We start from the raw sequence: 16,998 nt of genomic DNA, 5'->3' as shown, positions 1-16,998 counted from the left end.
ACTTTAGGCCTTTACACACAGATTAATTCCAGAAAATAGAAGCGTTAAGTAGGTAAAACAAAAAAGCAATTTATGAATGGCAGTAATATTTGACGTGTAAAGTTCACTTTTACAATATTTTGGCTGTAAAGAGAAGCAGCATTTTTCTGTTTATTTAAAATATATATGTATTTTTAAAGATTTTGTAAGCAGGTCCAGAAAAGCAGAGAAACAAAACCACTTACAAATGACAACAAGAGCATACAGTACAAGTAAAAATTAAGACCTCACATACTAAGCACAAAAGAGGATGGCTGAACTATATACAAGTGAACTATATACAAGTGATATTTTGCTATCTCCTCATGATATCTTCAGTACTTTGTATTAATTTGGGGTTTAAGTTAGATTTCAAGGCTGGGCTTAGAGTGGCTGGAGCAGACCCCCCGGGCTCAAGGGGTACCACAGGGATACAAGTAGTCCATGCTTGTATATCCTGATGATGGGCTGAAGCATGAGCCCTTTTCTCTGGTCAAGCATCATCGTGGTTAGCTCTATATTTGTACAGTTTTTATGGGAAGAAATGAATGTACTTTTGAGGCCAGCGAAGGCTGGAGGAGCAGTGGATGGGGAAGAAGCATAGAAGGAGGGACTGAGATTTAAAAAATAAATCTGAAAACAAACAACATGAACTAAAATATAAAAAAGGCAAAAAGCCCATTTCTTCTTTAACCAAATCCAACAGTAATGCTGCCTTTGTCAACAACAGAGACAACATCTGCTTCCTGCAGCAAATGCTGAGCAAGTACATAGCGTTAAGCCTTTGCCTACAAGCACTGAGACAGACACAGCTATTTAAGTACTTTAGGATGCATTTTTATGAATAGGGATCCAATCCAGTGCCAAATCACTGCAAAGGCTCTCCTTGATTTCAGACACTGATGGCTTGAGCCTTAGGAGACTTAAATACTTGGAATTTGGGGCTGATTTAGCCTATCCTTGGGTCTGCAAAAAGAAAAGTCTCTAACTGCTAAAGTACAGTTAATCTGAACTTTTTTTTTCTGAGTATCTTTGGATCTGAACTAGCTATTACTCTCATAAAAAAGCTCCTCATTGGATTAAACTGGATTGCCCTATCTGAACAGTTCAAAATGAGGCGGAGGAATCAGTGAAAAATAGTGGAAAATTGTGGAAAACAGTTTTTCTTTCAGTAAAGATCATAAGGAAAACACATATAACCTTTTAATAACCTTGAAAAACCTATATAACCCAGTCTATCTCTGGCCTCTTTCTGCCTCATCCTGCTTTAAAAAAAAAAAAACTCTAGGAGAACATACAGGCTTCCAAAGACTTAAAGAAAAATGACATTGCATTTCAGAAAGAGGCTGACAGCAGTAAGTCCCCTGCAAACTTCAGCATTGTCTGATCTGCATTCTTGTCCACCTACACCCTATCCCAAACATCCTGCCATTAATTAGCTAAATGTTCCAGCTAGTAAACAAGAATAACGATTGAGGGGGCTGGAAAAAGAGACAGAGTCAGCCAGCAGATAGTCACAACAAACCAGCCCACTCACTGGTACACGGAGACATCGGAGCTTGTATTTTTTTTTCCCTTCCATAGAGGGGAAAAGAAAATCACCTTAATATTACACTGTCTTTCCTGTTGCTGCAGCCACATCCATATTAGCAGGCGAGAAAAGTCATCCCATTTCTGCGGTAGGCACTCTGTCAAAGAAAGAGAAAATCTGTAATGAATTATCACATCAACTTAAATGAGGGAAGAAGGCAGAGAGAAAGGCAAGGCTTTCTTCCTGTTTTGTAGACTATTCTGGCTGCAATCTAATAGCATGCTTAATCTGAACATTTCTGGTGGGGAAGCTATGAGCAACCACTTTGCCTATAAAAAAATCAGTGTGGTTAACAAGTGGTTAGCGACTATTTCAGGAGAGCAAGAGATATGCAAAAATGCAACATCCTATTTTGTTAATTGCCTGCAAAATAGATGATGCCAAAAATACACTATTATGCAGAATCTGTTTGTCCCTTCTAAGCATGTGTTCTCTATTCACTATGTTCAATAATCATTTCTAACCTACCTTAATAGTCTATAAATTACTGAATAATTACAGTTTTCCAAACTTAATATATAGTCTGAGTCTAAAGCTATGTAAACAGACACTGGTATAATCCCCACTCTCCAAAACCAAATTAATCTTAAAGACCCTCTGGTCAGCACAAAATAATTTGATATCCCACATATTGTAACCTGGCATCAAGTGTTTCCAATGCTAAAGAAACACAAGAGTTAAATAGCATTTGAGAAAATAATTTTAAAAGATCCTGTGACAATGTCTCACTAAAATATGTTTCATACATTTTTAACATCTCTTCCTGAATCAATATAGGAAACTATACCTTTTTACGCCAGGCATGCTGGAAACCCTATATTTTAAGGGGATATTCTCAGTTTAAAAATGGTTGGGGTTTTTTGGTTTGGTTTTTTTTTTTTTTTTTTTTTTTTTTGTGATATTAATGATAGCTTCAAAAAGGGAAGGAGTGCAAATACTTTTGCTTTATTTGGTTCACCTTCAGCAGTCATTCAGTTTCAAAAATGAAAATATAGCCATCTATTTTATTAAATTTAGTGCGTCAGATTATTTTTTACCTCTTAAGTTCAAGCACTTAGGAAGTGCCATATATAACTACCATTTTTAGTGGCTCTACCGATTTCCTAATTAATTTCAAAAAGATCAATTTCTCCTCTCTTAAAATAGAATTAGAAAAGTACCATTAAGAGCAAAGGATAACCTCAAACAACTTTGTATATAAATAGTATTTATACCTAATTGTAGGGAGATAATTTCAAAACCAGCAAGCATGTATTCCGAGAGACATTTACAGACACTGAATATGCAAAAGGAAGTATGTACAAGATGTTCATTACAGCATTCTTGACGCTGACATCATACTTCAATGTAGCGACCTAGCAGTATATGTCATTAAAGCCAAAGAGCAGAGTATTAGGTCTGGGATATATAGCCAGTCATCAGACATGACAGTATCACCACAAACAAAACAAAAAAGAAATCCAAAGACTCTATATCCAAACACAAAATGCACAAAAACAGACTAGCCAATAATTTTGAAAGGATCCAATATATTCCCACAACCACAAGCAGCAAGTCCAAGGGAGTTTGGATCTGCAGCTTGCCCAAACCATTATGGTTGGCATTTTGAAGTCTATGCAAAAGTAATGTTTTTAGCAAATTGACCCCCATATTTATACAGAGCTTTGTAACTGAAGTGACAACCTTTAACACATAAACAAAATATTCAGGGCTATTGTGCAGTTTGCTTGAAGATAAATGAACCCAAGTTGGATCCACATGAAAGATAAAAGGTTGAATTTTTCAAAAGGAATTTTGGTTGCAAAGCAAAGTTGGGCTTGGCTGGGCTCACCTGGGAAATAATGAAGTTTAACATTTTCCAACATGGGCAATATCATACAGTTAGTTTTACCCCTGAAAAGGTCATTTTAGAAGCAAGTTTCAGAGGAGAGAGGGTAACACCTTCAGAAAGTTGGACACACCCATGAGTCTATATTTAGCCATACATTATAACTAGTGTGGCTATAGTTAGGATTGAAAACTATTTCCTACTTAACTCGCTGTTTCACATACTTTAAACTTTCTGAAACATTTGCCCTTGGGCTGAAATTTCCTCTGCTTTAATCTCTGCCTGAAGTTCAGTTTCTTTGGAAAGGACCAACAAAATTCCTTAAGACATTTTGAAGTTCAGCAATAATGAAAACAACACTTTTTTCCTTCCCAAGCAAGAGAAAGTGATTCTGATATATGCATATTTTATTACGGAATTTAGCCATAAATTGAAGCATTATACCCAGAAACAATCTTTACCTTCAACCTCAGCTTAAAGGTAACTGTTTTGAAAATCGGTATTTCAGAGGAGTTGAGTTTGATTCATCCCATTCCATAACAAGATAACACTTAATTCTTATTTCGATACATTACCAGATAATAAAGGTCAACCTCCAAAATGCTTTTGTGCATAGCAAAACTATTTTACAGTCATCCCATAGTTCTGAGTTATATATCTTTAAGATCTATACAGCTGAATTTGTGATACTAAAAGACATATCTTTACATGCCAAGAACTGCGAAGAGGAAGAGCAAGATGTTTTTTATGAAACTTGCATGTGTATATGCCCTTGCAAGAAAGTTTCTATGTATGTGGCAGTCATTTAACATGGTTTGATATAACATAAAGGTTTTAGATGATGCTTCTTGGTGCTTTATGTCACTTTGGCAGTACCCAATGTTTTTTAAAAATATGATTACTTGGCTCAGAATTACAGATAGAGGATGATGCAGACTCTTGATGTGGGATTAAAATGGTAAGCCATTGCTGTATGTATTTTGCTGGAAATGTCTTGCTATAAAGCCCAACATCAAGAGATAACGAAAGCGCATGGTCAATCCTGGAGCTCGTTTTGGAAAAGCATCTACTGCATTTTATGTGTGCTCCTTCTCAAAATTTACTGTCTACCAGACTGTGCTTTGTTTTTTTTCTTCTGTAGGCTATTTGCCATGGTTGAAGGTCTGTCAGCCTGTTACTGTACCCACTGTGTGTGCAGGTGGCCAAAGGACCACCTTTTAGACATGGGAAATCACCCAGCTTGGCAGAAGTTACATAGTTCACTTTCCCAGAAAAGATTCCAAGATCTGAAATGTTGGTATAACCTTATTTGGCCAGTTCAGCTCTCACAGAAACATTTCTTGCCCCTTGCTATCATATGACAAGATTTTGCATCCCCCTTCTCTGACCTTGATGAAGGTGAAAGGACAACCAATTTAGGCACCCCGTGAAGGATCTCGTCATGGCATCACAGGCATCCTCTATTTACCTATAATATGGGAACCCTGCTTTGAAAATATTGCTCCTTCAAGTTATTAAAGCACATTGGATTTTGATATAAAGATCTTCTTGGGAAAGCTATCATTATTTAGTAAATGAAGGTAGGGTTTTTTTCCAACAGTCTGAAAGGAGGTACAATGAAGCAGAAAAGATGAGCCAGTGTTCACTGCTGTGAGTCACCTGACATGAAAGATCATGCTTTGCCCTCAGTTTGCTGAAAGAAAGGAAAATTAACATTTTAAAAAAGCAACCTGGAACAATAGGCCTTAGTCAACCAGCAACTCAAATTTCATGAAAAATCATCAATTTTCCACTCTTATTTTTTGGTCCCATGTCTCATCTGTAGCGGTAGCACTATATGAAGATGGCAGCAAAAGTCCCACCCCCACAGAAGGTCACACAAAACGGAACAGCTTACTGAAATGTTCTTAGGACCAATTATATAATAATATAGAATAATATATCTTGTGTTTGTTAACACAAGATATACTGAAGCTGTGATGTACAGAAACAAGTCCCAGCCAAATGTGAAGATGCGAGTACTCCTCAATTAGGTAACACATAAGGTTAGAAAACTAAGACTTCTGAACAGGCACCTTGGCTAGAAATGGTTTCCAGTTAATAGTTCACACTAGTGCATAATTCCATAGCTGGAGCATGATGAGAAAGATTAATTTTGACAGGAGAAAGACAGCTGTGATTTCTGCATGGGTTGATGTTTAATTCTTATTCAGAATAAAATTTGGAAAGTCTAGGATAAAACATCTCCAGTGGGCATTCTAGACACTAAAGTTTATTGGGCCAAATCCTCCACTGATTTAAGCCAGGAGTTCAGCTTACATTAAAACTAAGGCACAATGTCATACCACAGATCTGTTGTATCACTTAAAAACTATAAGTCCTGTATAAGCAAGTTACAGTATAGCATTTTTAAAACTTGAAGTCTCCCTTTCTCGGTGTCCTCTTGTATGTGTGTGGGCAAGTGGTTTAATTACAATGCATAAAGTGGAATGGAAGACAGAGACATCAGAATCAAAGAGCAAGTCCTGGCTGAACTTCATTAGCAAACATAAACACAAATAGGCACATCTTGTTTGTGACATGGCACAGTCCTTTCCTCCTTTGGTAATTTTACTCTATACTCTCACATTTGCATAAATGTAAATCGAACCATATGACTTGAACAGACTTCTGATAGAGGAATCATACGCAAAACTTCTTTCCATTAAATAATTATCTTCGTGCAGTCTTACAATGTTACTGTGAATATCAGAGTGGATTGGATCTCAGACAGTGAAAGCCTTTATTTAAGAACAGTGGAGGGAGCCCTGCCCTTTAAATAAGAGACATTCTTGGATCAGACACTGGCTGGCAGGATGGAAAAAAGGATGTAGCATTAACTTTCATTCCATTCCAAATAACCTGGAACCCATAAACCACGAAGATTCTCTAATTTTAAATCTGCTCCTTTCTCCCTGTGTCTCCTTTCCATTTTATTTGGGGAATGTTAACTTTGAAATTTCATTAGTTCTCCATAATATCAAACAAGTTGTCCTGGACAAATTCATAGCTCTTTGTACATCTACAAACACCTACATTAAACCCTCTGTGATTAAAAGTTTACTGCTTTAATTTTTCCCAGCCTGCATAGACAAACCATATGCAAAGAAGTGTCATCTTATTTAGAGATTAAAATAAATAACAATTAGTTTAAGATGCAAAGTATAAGCAGCATTGTTATAAGAAGACAATCCATATGTTGTTTAGAATTAGTTGCTTCTGTTTAATTTTAAATAAATTCATGTGGATATAAACTCTCCTTATTAAAAGTGCATACATGTTACAAAAGAAATATAATGGATAATTCTCTCTCCAATTTTAAACAATAGCAGCACTGAAGGCTCTAAATCTATAAACCCATCTTTAATCAGTAGTCAAAGCACAGATGCCTGATATTATTCAGAGGGTGAGGGAACGTTTTGTGTATATAATGTGTAGTACATGGTCAATAGTGAATAGCAAAGCCCAAATACGTATCTGTGAACACTCAGGTTTAGTAGATTATGATGCTTTGGATGATCTGCCCTGCTGTATTCATGAAATCCCACAGATTTCATTATGATAAGGTCAGACTGGTGTGCTGAAAGTTATAGCATCCATTTACCCATACAGTGATGGTCCCTCTGGAAGCACAACCACATTTGTACTTAAGCTAGCCCCAGAGACACTACAGTTAGGTGTGAGAAACACCAACAAACCACTCTGATCCTCAGGTCTGTTCCCTAGGTCTCTTCCCTGAGCCTTCAGGCATCCAGTGGGACAACGGCAACAGCAGCAGCTTTCATGTCATAAGCTGCTGTCCAGGAAGGTGACCAAGATCATCAGCACGCTTTATGTAGGTAGCCACAGACATCGCACACTGATAAAAGCACTGCTTCAGTAAACAAGCCTTCAACAGCTTGTACCAAAATGCTTTCCAGCAAAGTCAGTTCTGGGCTTTGATTCACCTTTTATATGCCAATGGTGTAAACTTTTTCAATAATCACATAAAACCATGCTGCTGTGCCCTGGAACAGGATATATCCAGGATATATTATCCAAGTCTATTAAAGAACATAGTCTAGATCTCAGCTACCCAACTTTTTTATACAGTTGCTCTCTGCCGCTGGCAATAATGACATTCCCAAGGCCAATGGAGACATAGGATCTCTGAAAAACAAGGGCCAAATGTATTTCTCAGACACCTCATGTGTTATTAGCCGTGGAAGGAGAACAAAATGTAGGGTTTGTACTGCTGTCCTTCAGCTCATTTGGCCAAATTTGCGATACAGCAGTTAACTAGCAAACACTGTTCTCAGGGCTGGGTTGGTATTATAAAAAAAAAAATAAGGCAAAAGGATCATGGCTTCTGTTGCAGCAAGAACCGGGGTGTGGGAGGGGGGTACCAATGTCTGCCAGGAAAAAAAAAAGAACAAAATTGGTAGGGAGAGAGAGACCATTTTAAGTTTCTCAGAGGGTACGGTAAACAGTGGAGAACGAAGAAAAAAATTGAACTATAAAACAATACTTGGCAGCCAGCTTTGCAAAACAAACATATTTTCACAAAGTTCTTCCCATCATTGCCACCAAATTTAATAGGCTTTATTTGTCTGAGAGCTAGAAACCCTTTTTAATTGTTTGAGAAAAGGCGACACTGCTTAGCACACTGATATAAATTCCTCTTCTGTGCCCTACTCAACCTCATGCTGCTCTCTGTTCACAGTCAGAGACAGGAATTCCTTCCCCCAGGCTGCAAAACCTGTAGCTGAGCTCCACCACCTGCCTTCCCTGGTCCAAAGGAGCAGGCTGTTTCTCCTGCACAGCAAGATAAAACCCAGCAAGTTATTGCTGTGGGTCTAATGGTCCATAACTGTCTGCCTATGACATGCCCTGGAGACAGCAAGTCTCCATGAACCACCAAACCTTGATGGGTACAACCTGTTGGACCCCAGTGTAATTGGGAAAGGTCAATCCCTCCATTGCAATGGAAATGCATTGGTTCCCGAGTATCCCCAATCTCCTCATGAGCATCACAATTAGTTCTCTAATAATTTTAATGCCTTATGTCATCAAACTGGTCAAAATACTTTGAGTTGCTTGGAGGCCAATGTCTCCTTTTGTGATGTGTCTCAACTTGCTGCTTTAGTAATAATGTATGCGGGCAACTTTATTATGTCTGAGAATGAAGTTAAAGCTAGAAGCTTTGAGACATACAAAGAAAAGACTTCAGGGATGGTTAGATACTGAAAACTCTGGTTTATGACTCAAGGGCAGTGAACGGTCACAGCACTCCCATGTGAAAATATACCACTAATAATAAAATCTCCTTCAACCTGAGAGTAATTCAGCATGAAATAACCTGGATGGCTCCCTCTCGCCAAGGAAGGCTTTTCTTGTCTTTTTAAGGTTTCTTTCTACTGCTGTAGAGGCTCAGGTTCTTCTTCTGTAGGAAGTGACAGAAGGGGTTAAATTCCTCCTCCATGTCACTACTCCTCATGAGCTCAGCATACGATTTTTAGCAAACTTATTTGGAAACAATATGGTGTGGTACAGTCGTCTGAGTACAAGGGCAGGAGCCAGGGCTGGGCTCTGCTCCCAGCTCTGACACTTACTCGCTGTGTGGCCTCAGACAAACCACTTAATGTCTCTGTGTTTCAATTTCCCCTGCCTTTGAAACAGAAATACTATCACTCGCTGAAAACCTTTTTTGAGGATTGCTTGATTACAGAACTAATACATGGCATTTTGAAAACACTGTATGCTAATCCATAATTATTATTTTCATTACATTATAACTTCCATTGTAACAGCTGAAATACCAGATGTACAGAAATGGATGCTGAAATTGGCAGTTACTGGATAGAAAGAGAGGGTATTACTTTGAAATAAATCCAATTATCTGAGCAAAACAAGGCAGTTCACCTACATTCTTTTCTTAAACCATTGAAACTCTAATGAGAAGGACATTTTGCAACATACCTCTCTTCCTCCACCCCCTGAAAAACATCCTGTGAGTGCTCTCTGCAGAGACCATAGCATCGCTGTTCTCCCTCTGATTCAAGGAAGCTTTCACTGGGGAAATGAGAACCCAACCAACAACGCAGGGCAGAGTCAGTCTGTAAACAGAGGAATTTTCTCAGGCTCCGAGGCCCTTTGCTGGTGGCGGCATTCGGGTGCGGCCACTTCTAGCCAGGCTCCTTACTGACTGACGTGCTCTGTCTGCAGTGGGGCGCCTGCTCACCGGAGCGGTGGGAGGTAAGAGGAATTAAGGTAATGCATCAGTGGTTGCCAGTGGAGGATATGGGAAGGAAAAATAAAAAGGAAAAAGGGAAAAAAAAAAAAGGGGAAGGGGGGGGGCAAAAGAAATATACTATTTCAATCAAAGTCTGAAATTTGTAGAAGTGGTTTTGGTCTCAATATAGAAAAAATATTTATCCAAGAAACTCCTACTCGGGTGCGAACATCCTACTTCTAGTGGGATTTTGTTTGGCAAAGTGCTGTGAAAGAGTGGAAGCTAATACAGAGCATGTCTATAAACAAATATATTTATGTAGTACAGATTGACACATTCACTAGAGTATTTCAGTGATTACACGTGTAAAACTATTTCCTATAGTGGTTTCCTTTTGTGATTCTGCTAATTTATTCAATCCACCCCATTTTCATGCATTGAGTGTTACGAGCCATTTCAGCCACCCAGACTGAAACGCACGTTTGGAGACTACATGCCTGTTTTTTCATTTCATCATGTACACGTAATTATTTGGTGATATTAGGCATCTGAGCTCAATGGAAGCCAACCAACATTTTAATAGCTTAAAAATCATACAAAATGAAGTCTGCCCTGAGGTTAATGAACAAGAGCCAAATCTTGAAGCTCTCGTTCAGTTTTTACTCACTCCTTGTTCAGGCAAAAGTTGAGTCAATTGTAGTTGGACTGATTAAAACCAGAAGAACATACATTTGGACCTTTCTCTCAGGTAGAACTGAATAAATTATGTAGGATTAGGCTGCAGAATGGCATCCAATCGATCTTTCACACCTATTTCTGCAACACGCTGGAGAAAAAAATCCAAGTGCTGAGGCAGTTTAACCAGTTAAAACAGTACTCTAGCAAAGGAATGAATTATTACACATTATGAGGTTTTATGACATTTATATTAGAAATAGCCCTGAATCAAAATACATTTTCTGGTCCCTCCTGAAACTCTGAAGACCAGGATCAAATCTAAACAAAAAATGGTCCATTAAGTATGAAAGCCAAATGTCCTTATACTTCAAAACAAAGCTCCATCCCTAATTTGAACTTTAATCTAGGCATATATTGGTACAGTTGTTTGATGACAGGAAGCATATGTAACTAAGGCAATTAAAGGTTATTCTTTAATTATATGTAGGATGTCCTACTCCTTATTCAAAGAATGCAATATGCCTGTAAAATACATAAAGCAGAGCAGTTAATTCCTTTGAATAGTTAACACTTTACTTCTAATTGGCGATAATCACAGTAAGATGCTCCCCCCTTAAGTAACAACCAATTTTAGTACTGGCCAGCTCCACCAAAGTAATGAGGCATTTATCCCATTCAAGCCAGATCTAAGCATGAGGATGTGGAAAAGAAAGTCGTGCAAAGAACAGATTTTTTTCAGTATATGCAAAGCAAATAAGAGAAGTTAAAAAAATTGATAACAAGAATGATCTGGTCATCTGTGAACAATACCAGATCTCCTGATTTGGTCTAGTGTGATAGTGTCTCTGCTCACTATCTCCTGAACAGCCTGCAATTAGGATCTCAATGCCAAAACATGTTGAGCATATGAAGAGCTCAGCTGTGGGTGGCTTCATTTGTAAATGAGCAAGTGGGGACACATAAAAAGCACAGCCTCCTCCTAATCACCATGCACGCTGCAGAGACTGGTTCTGCTGTCCCAGGACTTGGGTCTCTTCCCAGTGGCCAACTGCAGGACAGAAAGACTCCTTCACATATCTGGACCTTCAAAGAGTTTCTGGCAAGTTATGAGCTGCAAGGATGTACCAAGAAACTTGGGATCCCAAGGAAGCCCAGACTTCATTTTACATTATACTTTTAAAATAACATTATACCCACATTCATATGTTGGAAAAGCTGGTTCACAAGTCAAGGTAGACTTCTAGTCCCTCCAAAGTGTGGCTTAGGTTATCTATAATTTTTCCAAATGTTTTTCTGTCTATTCCTTGTCTGCAATGGCAAAATGTGCCATCCTAGAGACACTGGATGGTTACTGAGAAGAGCAGAATTCAAAAATGTCCTTCCTAGATTTGACTAAATATTCCTTTTGGTTGCTTCTCATTGATTAGTGTTTAGAGGGGGTGATAAAATTTACTTTGTGAAGAAAACGAAATAACTAGGTGGACTCTGAACTTTCATACTACACTCCTTCTCCATAGACTCACACACAATACTTGCTATGGCATACTTAAATAAAACTTACTTTGCAATGCCAATACAGACCAATGCCACTAACATTGGTAGGTTCGTGGTCTGACCTATCACATCAAGCTCTCTCTTCTTCAGTACCACATCTCATATGTTTTCTTTTGTATCCAATTTTACAGAAGACATACATTTATATGCACATTTATAAAACTGATACTTGTCTGAAAACAAACCAGCCAGGCCATGAGATTCTTCTGGCTGATTGCCATTGTTCAGTCATTAAATAGAGGCTTACGAATAGGGTGATGGATTACCCGCTTGTAACTCCACCAAGGGCTTTTCATAATATTGCAGCCCATATTTTTTTAATAACATTGAGGAATATTTAAATCCTGTACGAAATTTTTTCATGAGTACTTCTTTGATGTTAGAACATTTTGATTTGTGTGCATGCTGACACCAGAACATCTCGATTACTACATGTTCATTTATCAAAGAGTGCGGGGTAGATCCCGTTTGGATGTGCAATTATTGCACTAAATACATAACATGTGCTAATCATGCTGATAGCAACACCCCCACTTCCGATGGCTGGAAATACAAGAACAGCAAATAATTACTGTAAATTAGGTCTCATACCTAACTCTTCATTTACAGTAATTAAAAAGGCTATTGTTACTAAAGCAATGAAAGAATTTGTGTTAAAAAAGAGCAGAAAAGTGGTGGAGGGGTTACTGAGCTCCAAACCCAGAACACATTGGAGTTCCTTGTCTTAAAGCTAATGGGGCCCAGTGGGTCTGGACCTCAGCAAAAAGAAAGCGTGCTGTCTCAGTCACATTATTTATTATAATGGTGTATAATTCCCTTTTTCTTTGTTTCTCCTTCTCCCCTCAGCAGAATGGCTGTTGGTAAAATGGGAATGTCAAATCCAGGTTTTTGGCTGTCCAGTAGCTCTGAATTTCCTCGGTTTTTTGGCCTGAAATCAGACCCTTAACGTCGCTTTTGTGCATTTTGTTTTGGGTAATTGACATTAATTTTTAGGTTGCATCACTGACATCAATCAGCACTGTTCTCAGAGGACTAGAGTTAAGGGGCCACAATAAAAGGGCATGATATTGTTTCTTTTGTTTTATTTTTGGAGCATTTGACTACTCTATACTTTTGCAGTTGATGTTACATTCTTTTTGTGTGAGACAGTGAAAAACATTACTGCCTGTCTTGTGTAAAAGAATACTTTGGTATTACGGTAAATGGCTCTAGAGGCTGGGACAGTCAGCCCCGGTTAAAATTCAAGTTGATACCTTTTCTCTATGTAACACTTTGAAGAAACAGCAACGCATTTCTTTAGAGAGCTATGTTGCCCATTACAGATGTTTTCCATATGGCAAATGGAAGGTCGGCCCCTTCCCCCTCCATTCATCAGTGTTCTCACATTGTGGAAGGCATCTACAAAGACAACACGGCTGTAAATGATACTGCAACAGAAGCCTCCATCAGCACGTACTGTAAATGAACAAGATGATTTTCATTGTACAGAGCAGGAATATGCACCATTGTAGCCCATTTATGGTGAGGATTTTGACTCTTCAGCTTCTCGTTTTACTAGAGTACTGTGCAATACTCTGGACTATGTGGTCAAAAGAAGCCATACTAGGCTTCAGATGCTAACATGGTGAAAAGGAAAAAAATAGCTTAAATCAGTAGAGATTACAGCAGATTTTCATGCTGCATCAGATGGTGAGTTCAACACCTTCTCCCACTAATCCTTAAGGGTAGGAAGGAAAATCTTCTCTCACACAAAATGATAATTTTAAGAGCAGAAGTATCTGAAGCAGCTCAGTGGGGCTCAGACCTATTTTTTTAGACATAGGTACATAGCCATATACACAGCACCACAGGTACACCTTTGTAACAGATAGCCTTTGTGTGAATAATTGAGCTGTTGCCCCATATTTTGTATTGCTTTTATCAACAGGTAATAACAACTACAACTAAAATGGACTTAGAAACACAGCTAGAATTTTAAAAGGTCAGAGTTGTATTTCCAAATGTTTAACACCTGTAATGGTAATCGTATCTTCAAGAGATCATAGGGCTCCAAAGCGCCATTTTGTCATGCTTACAGTCTGGTTCAAATGAGTCCATCACCCTAGGTGAACTCAGGATGCTTTGTCCTTTCATAAATCCTGATAATTTTTTTTGGATGTTGGTGCTATTTGGATGCCAGCATGAATGAAGGTGTTACTTTCCAAGAGTTCAATATGTAGTTGAGGCATTTCCTCACATCAACCACTCCTTTCTCAAAACATGTAATTGTCCTATCTCAAAAGCAGTAAACTTCAAAATAAAAAAGAACCCAAACAAACATCAAATTTGTGTAAAAAAACAAACAAAAAACAAACAAACAAAAAACCACACACACACACACAAAACCAAACACATTTTGCCTATTTTCCTACACTTTTGGTTTTAGACAAGGTATGGAACCCTCTGTGTTACTCTATACTTAGTTTATAACTGGACCATTATGCTTCTTCATGCTAGTCAATATTTGTAACATACATAGATACTAGCTTGTATATTTTGCCTTTAGTTATTATATATTATTGCACAGTAGTAATATAATCTCTTAACATTTCTACACTATAAACTCCACTGCTGAGATTTTGAAAGCCAACAAGTGATCTTTGCTATTTCACTCCTGGTCATTTCACCAGGAGCAATGTGGCTAAAACTTTCAGTAGACCTTAAATAATATTTACTTAAACTTTTCTTCTTTCTTCTTTGGTTTTTCATTATAATTTCTCTCTCAGTTTTCTAAAATGTGCACTCAGAACCTACAAGATATTCTTCAATAACCTGAAAACTTCTTTTCTTTCAACATATTTTCTTGTTCACCTTTTCCTCTTCCTCACAACAACATTTTTTTGTTTTACTTTATTACCTACTCTATGCTTTTTAACCTTAATTAAATCTTTCCTTCTATTTATCTTTTTGCCCTCAGTTCAAGTTTACCCACCCTGGCTTCCCAGCCCTCTCTCCCTTCTTATGTAAGCCACCTCTCTCTCTGCTGCTTTTCTTTCCAACCTTGTTTCTTCAGGTCTTTGTCTTTTGCTGAAATTATCTCCTCTGTAAAGAAGTGAAGGTCTTCTCTGTCTTGATATAATTCCATCCAAAACCTACTTCATTGTCTCCCAAACAGCTTTTAGCTCTACAGCTGTATTAGCAGTCAATGTAGAAACTAGAGAAAACTGAATCTACTGCTTATGAGAGTTGTAGGACAGAGAGTTTTGGCAATACCAAAAAGGACATTGGGCATGCAAGAGAAATTCAGTGTTTGTGTGTAGGAGTAGTAGGATCATAAACACCAATTTGGAGTAGCCAGCAATTGGCATTCAAGGCGCAGAGCCCTCAAAAGCTTGAAGGAGTTTTCATATTTCCAAGAAGCTTAAGTTCAGTCTTGGATATTAATGTAAGTGAAGCATGCAATTTTCTTTTTTCTTTTGGCTGTAATTACTCAGTTTGCTTAGGGAAAAGAAAGCAGGAGGAAGAGGGAAAAAAAAAGGCACATGCCACCTTCATGTCAAAGAGAAGCATATTTATGCCTAGTCCATTGAAGAAATTGCTCGATTCACCTTTGTGGAAATGTTCCCATTGTGAAAGGCTGAGGTGCTGCCCCAGAAATCATGGCCCATAGGTTTGCTCTGCTCTGAGACTCATGAGCCATTCTAGCAAGCTTCTATTTTTTCTTGATAATGTGGTGTCGCTTAATTGCTGTAATATTTCCTTCCTTTGTCTTTAGCTGGGCATGAGTCAACTCAAAATTCATGATTAAGCCTCACATATCTCTTAGTAAATGCAGAAATAGTGAGGAGTGTGTTTTGGGGTGATATTTATTCCTTGAGGAGAGCTGTTGATGGAGTGAACCACTGATCCTGGCACTCCGTAGGGGGATTAAATTCAGCCATCCCCAGGAAACAACGCATTTTTGCTATGTAACATGTAGTACTTCTGACAGGCGTTACAGAGCACAAAACTGGGGACAACAAAACACAAGCATTTCCACACTGCACAATAAAACATTTCAGTCCTGGTCTGGAAAAGAATATAGCAAAGATAGTTGCTGATTCAGTTTTGGCTTTTGAAGCAACCAGACAAGGTGCCAAATGGGGTGGCGTTTCTGTCTTGTGGGCAAGTTTTAATCAGGCACCAGGCAGAGTCAACCAACTAATTACTCACAGGCCACTTGCCCAGTATGAAAAGGGAACAATTTTCAATCTTTGACAGATTGGATTTGAACAGGCAACAGAAGTGAAAGCATCTATTGTCCATTATCCAGCCTCAAGACTTCCAATTTCTCAGTTACCATGTAGCCTGTTCAGAAAAGGTTTGTCAAGCAACAGCCTCTCTAAACAAATTACATCAAAATTCCTTACACTATGCCACATATTCAACTTGCCATTCCAAAAAGAGTCACATAGTAAGTTTCTAATAAGGACACTGGTTATTAAGGCACTTTAGATTTTCTAGGTCAAAGAGGTGAACGGCAAAGTCAAAAAAAATGGAATAAAATATTCTATAAATCATGTGTGTTTACTTACAAATACAAAAAAGTGAGATATGAAGAAACATGCTGCTATACTATCCAAAATTCAGATATTTTGAATTGCCATCTTCTTGATGAAAGCAAGGTTTAAGGTGCCACAGTTGGTTTTGCGAAATACCCAAACAGAGCTTAGAAGAAGCTGGATCCTTCTTTCTTTTCCCACTCCTATCTACCAAATGTATAAGACAGACAGAGCAAAGAAATACACTGGTAATGCATGTTGTTCCTTTTTGTAAAATCAAAGACCAAAAGTGGATACCTTTTATTCTTTCACATATACGCTTTCTAAGTAACCCAGGGATCTAAACTGAGAAGTGTAAAATTCCTTAATGCATCTACGAGGAATTTTTTTTAAATTGCCATTTGATTTTCCTTCTTCTTAGAAGCACTAAGATTTGAGATTTCTGAAAAGAACATTATACCACTTCAGTATATTTTGAGACATGTTTCTTCACAGTGCTGCATCTTTATATTAGCAGATAGGAAGAGAAAAACATTTTTTTTCTGCAGATTTCTTCTGT

The 16,998-nt window shown here is 38.0% G+C and overlaps 1 protein-coding gene across 2 annotated transcripts in view; it reads right to left on the bottom strand.

The window, feature by feature from the left end:
- Positions 1-577: 577 nt before the first annotated feature.
- Positions 578-16,998, bottom strand: part of SUPT3H (SPT3 homolog, SAGA and STAGA complex component) — a gene marked incomplete at its 5' end in the record, with an annotated part of 253,155 nt that continues 236,734 nt past the window's right edge. For both annotated transcript variants that reach the window (XM_080616207.1, XM_080616208.1), the window contains one exon: positions 578-1,706. In XM_080616207.1, coding sequence (XP_080472333.1) covers positions 1,665-1,706 — 42 coding nt within the window. In that variant the 3' untranslated portion in view covers positions 578-1,664. The remainder of the gene's footprint in view (positions 1,707-16,998) is intronic.

Source organism: Psittacula echo, assembly GCF_963264785.1.
Source record: "Psittacula echo genome assembly, chromosome: 4".
In the NCBI taxonomy this organism is placed as follows: domain Eukaryota; kingdom Metazoa; phylum Chordata; class Aves; order Psittaciformes; family Psittacidae; genus Psittacula; species Psittacula echo.
This window is presented reverse-complemented; position numbering and strand designations above follow the sequence as displayed.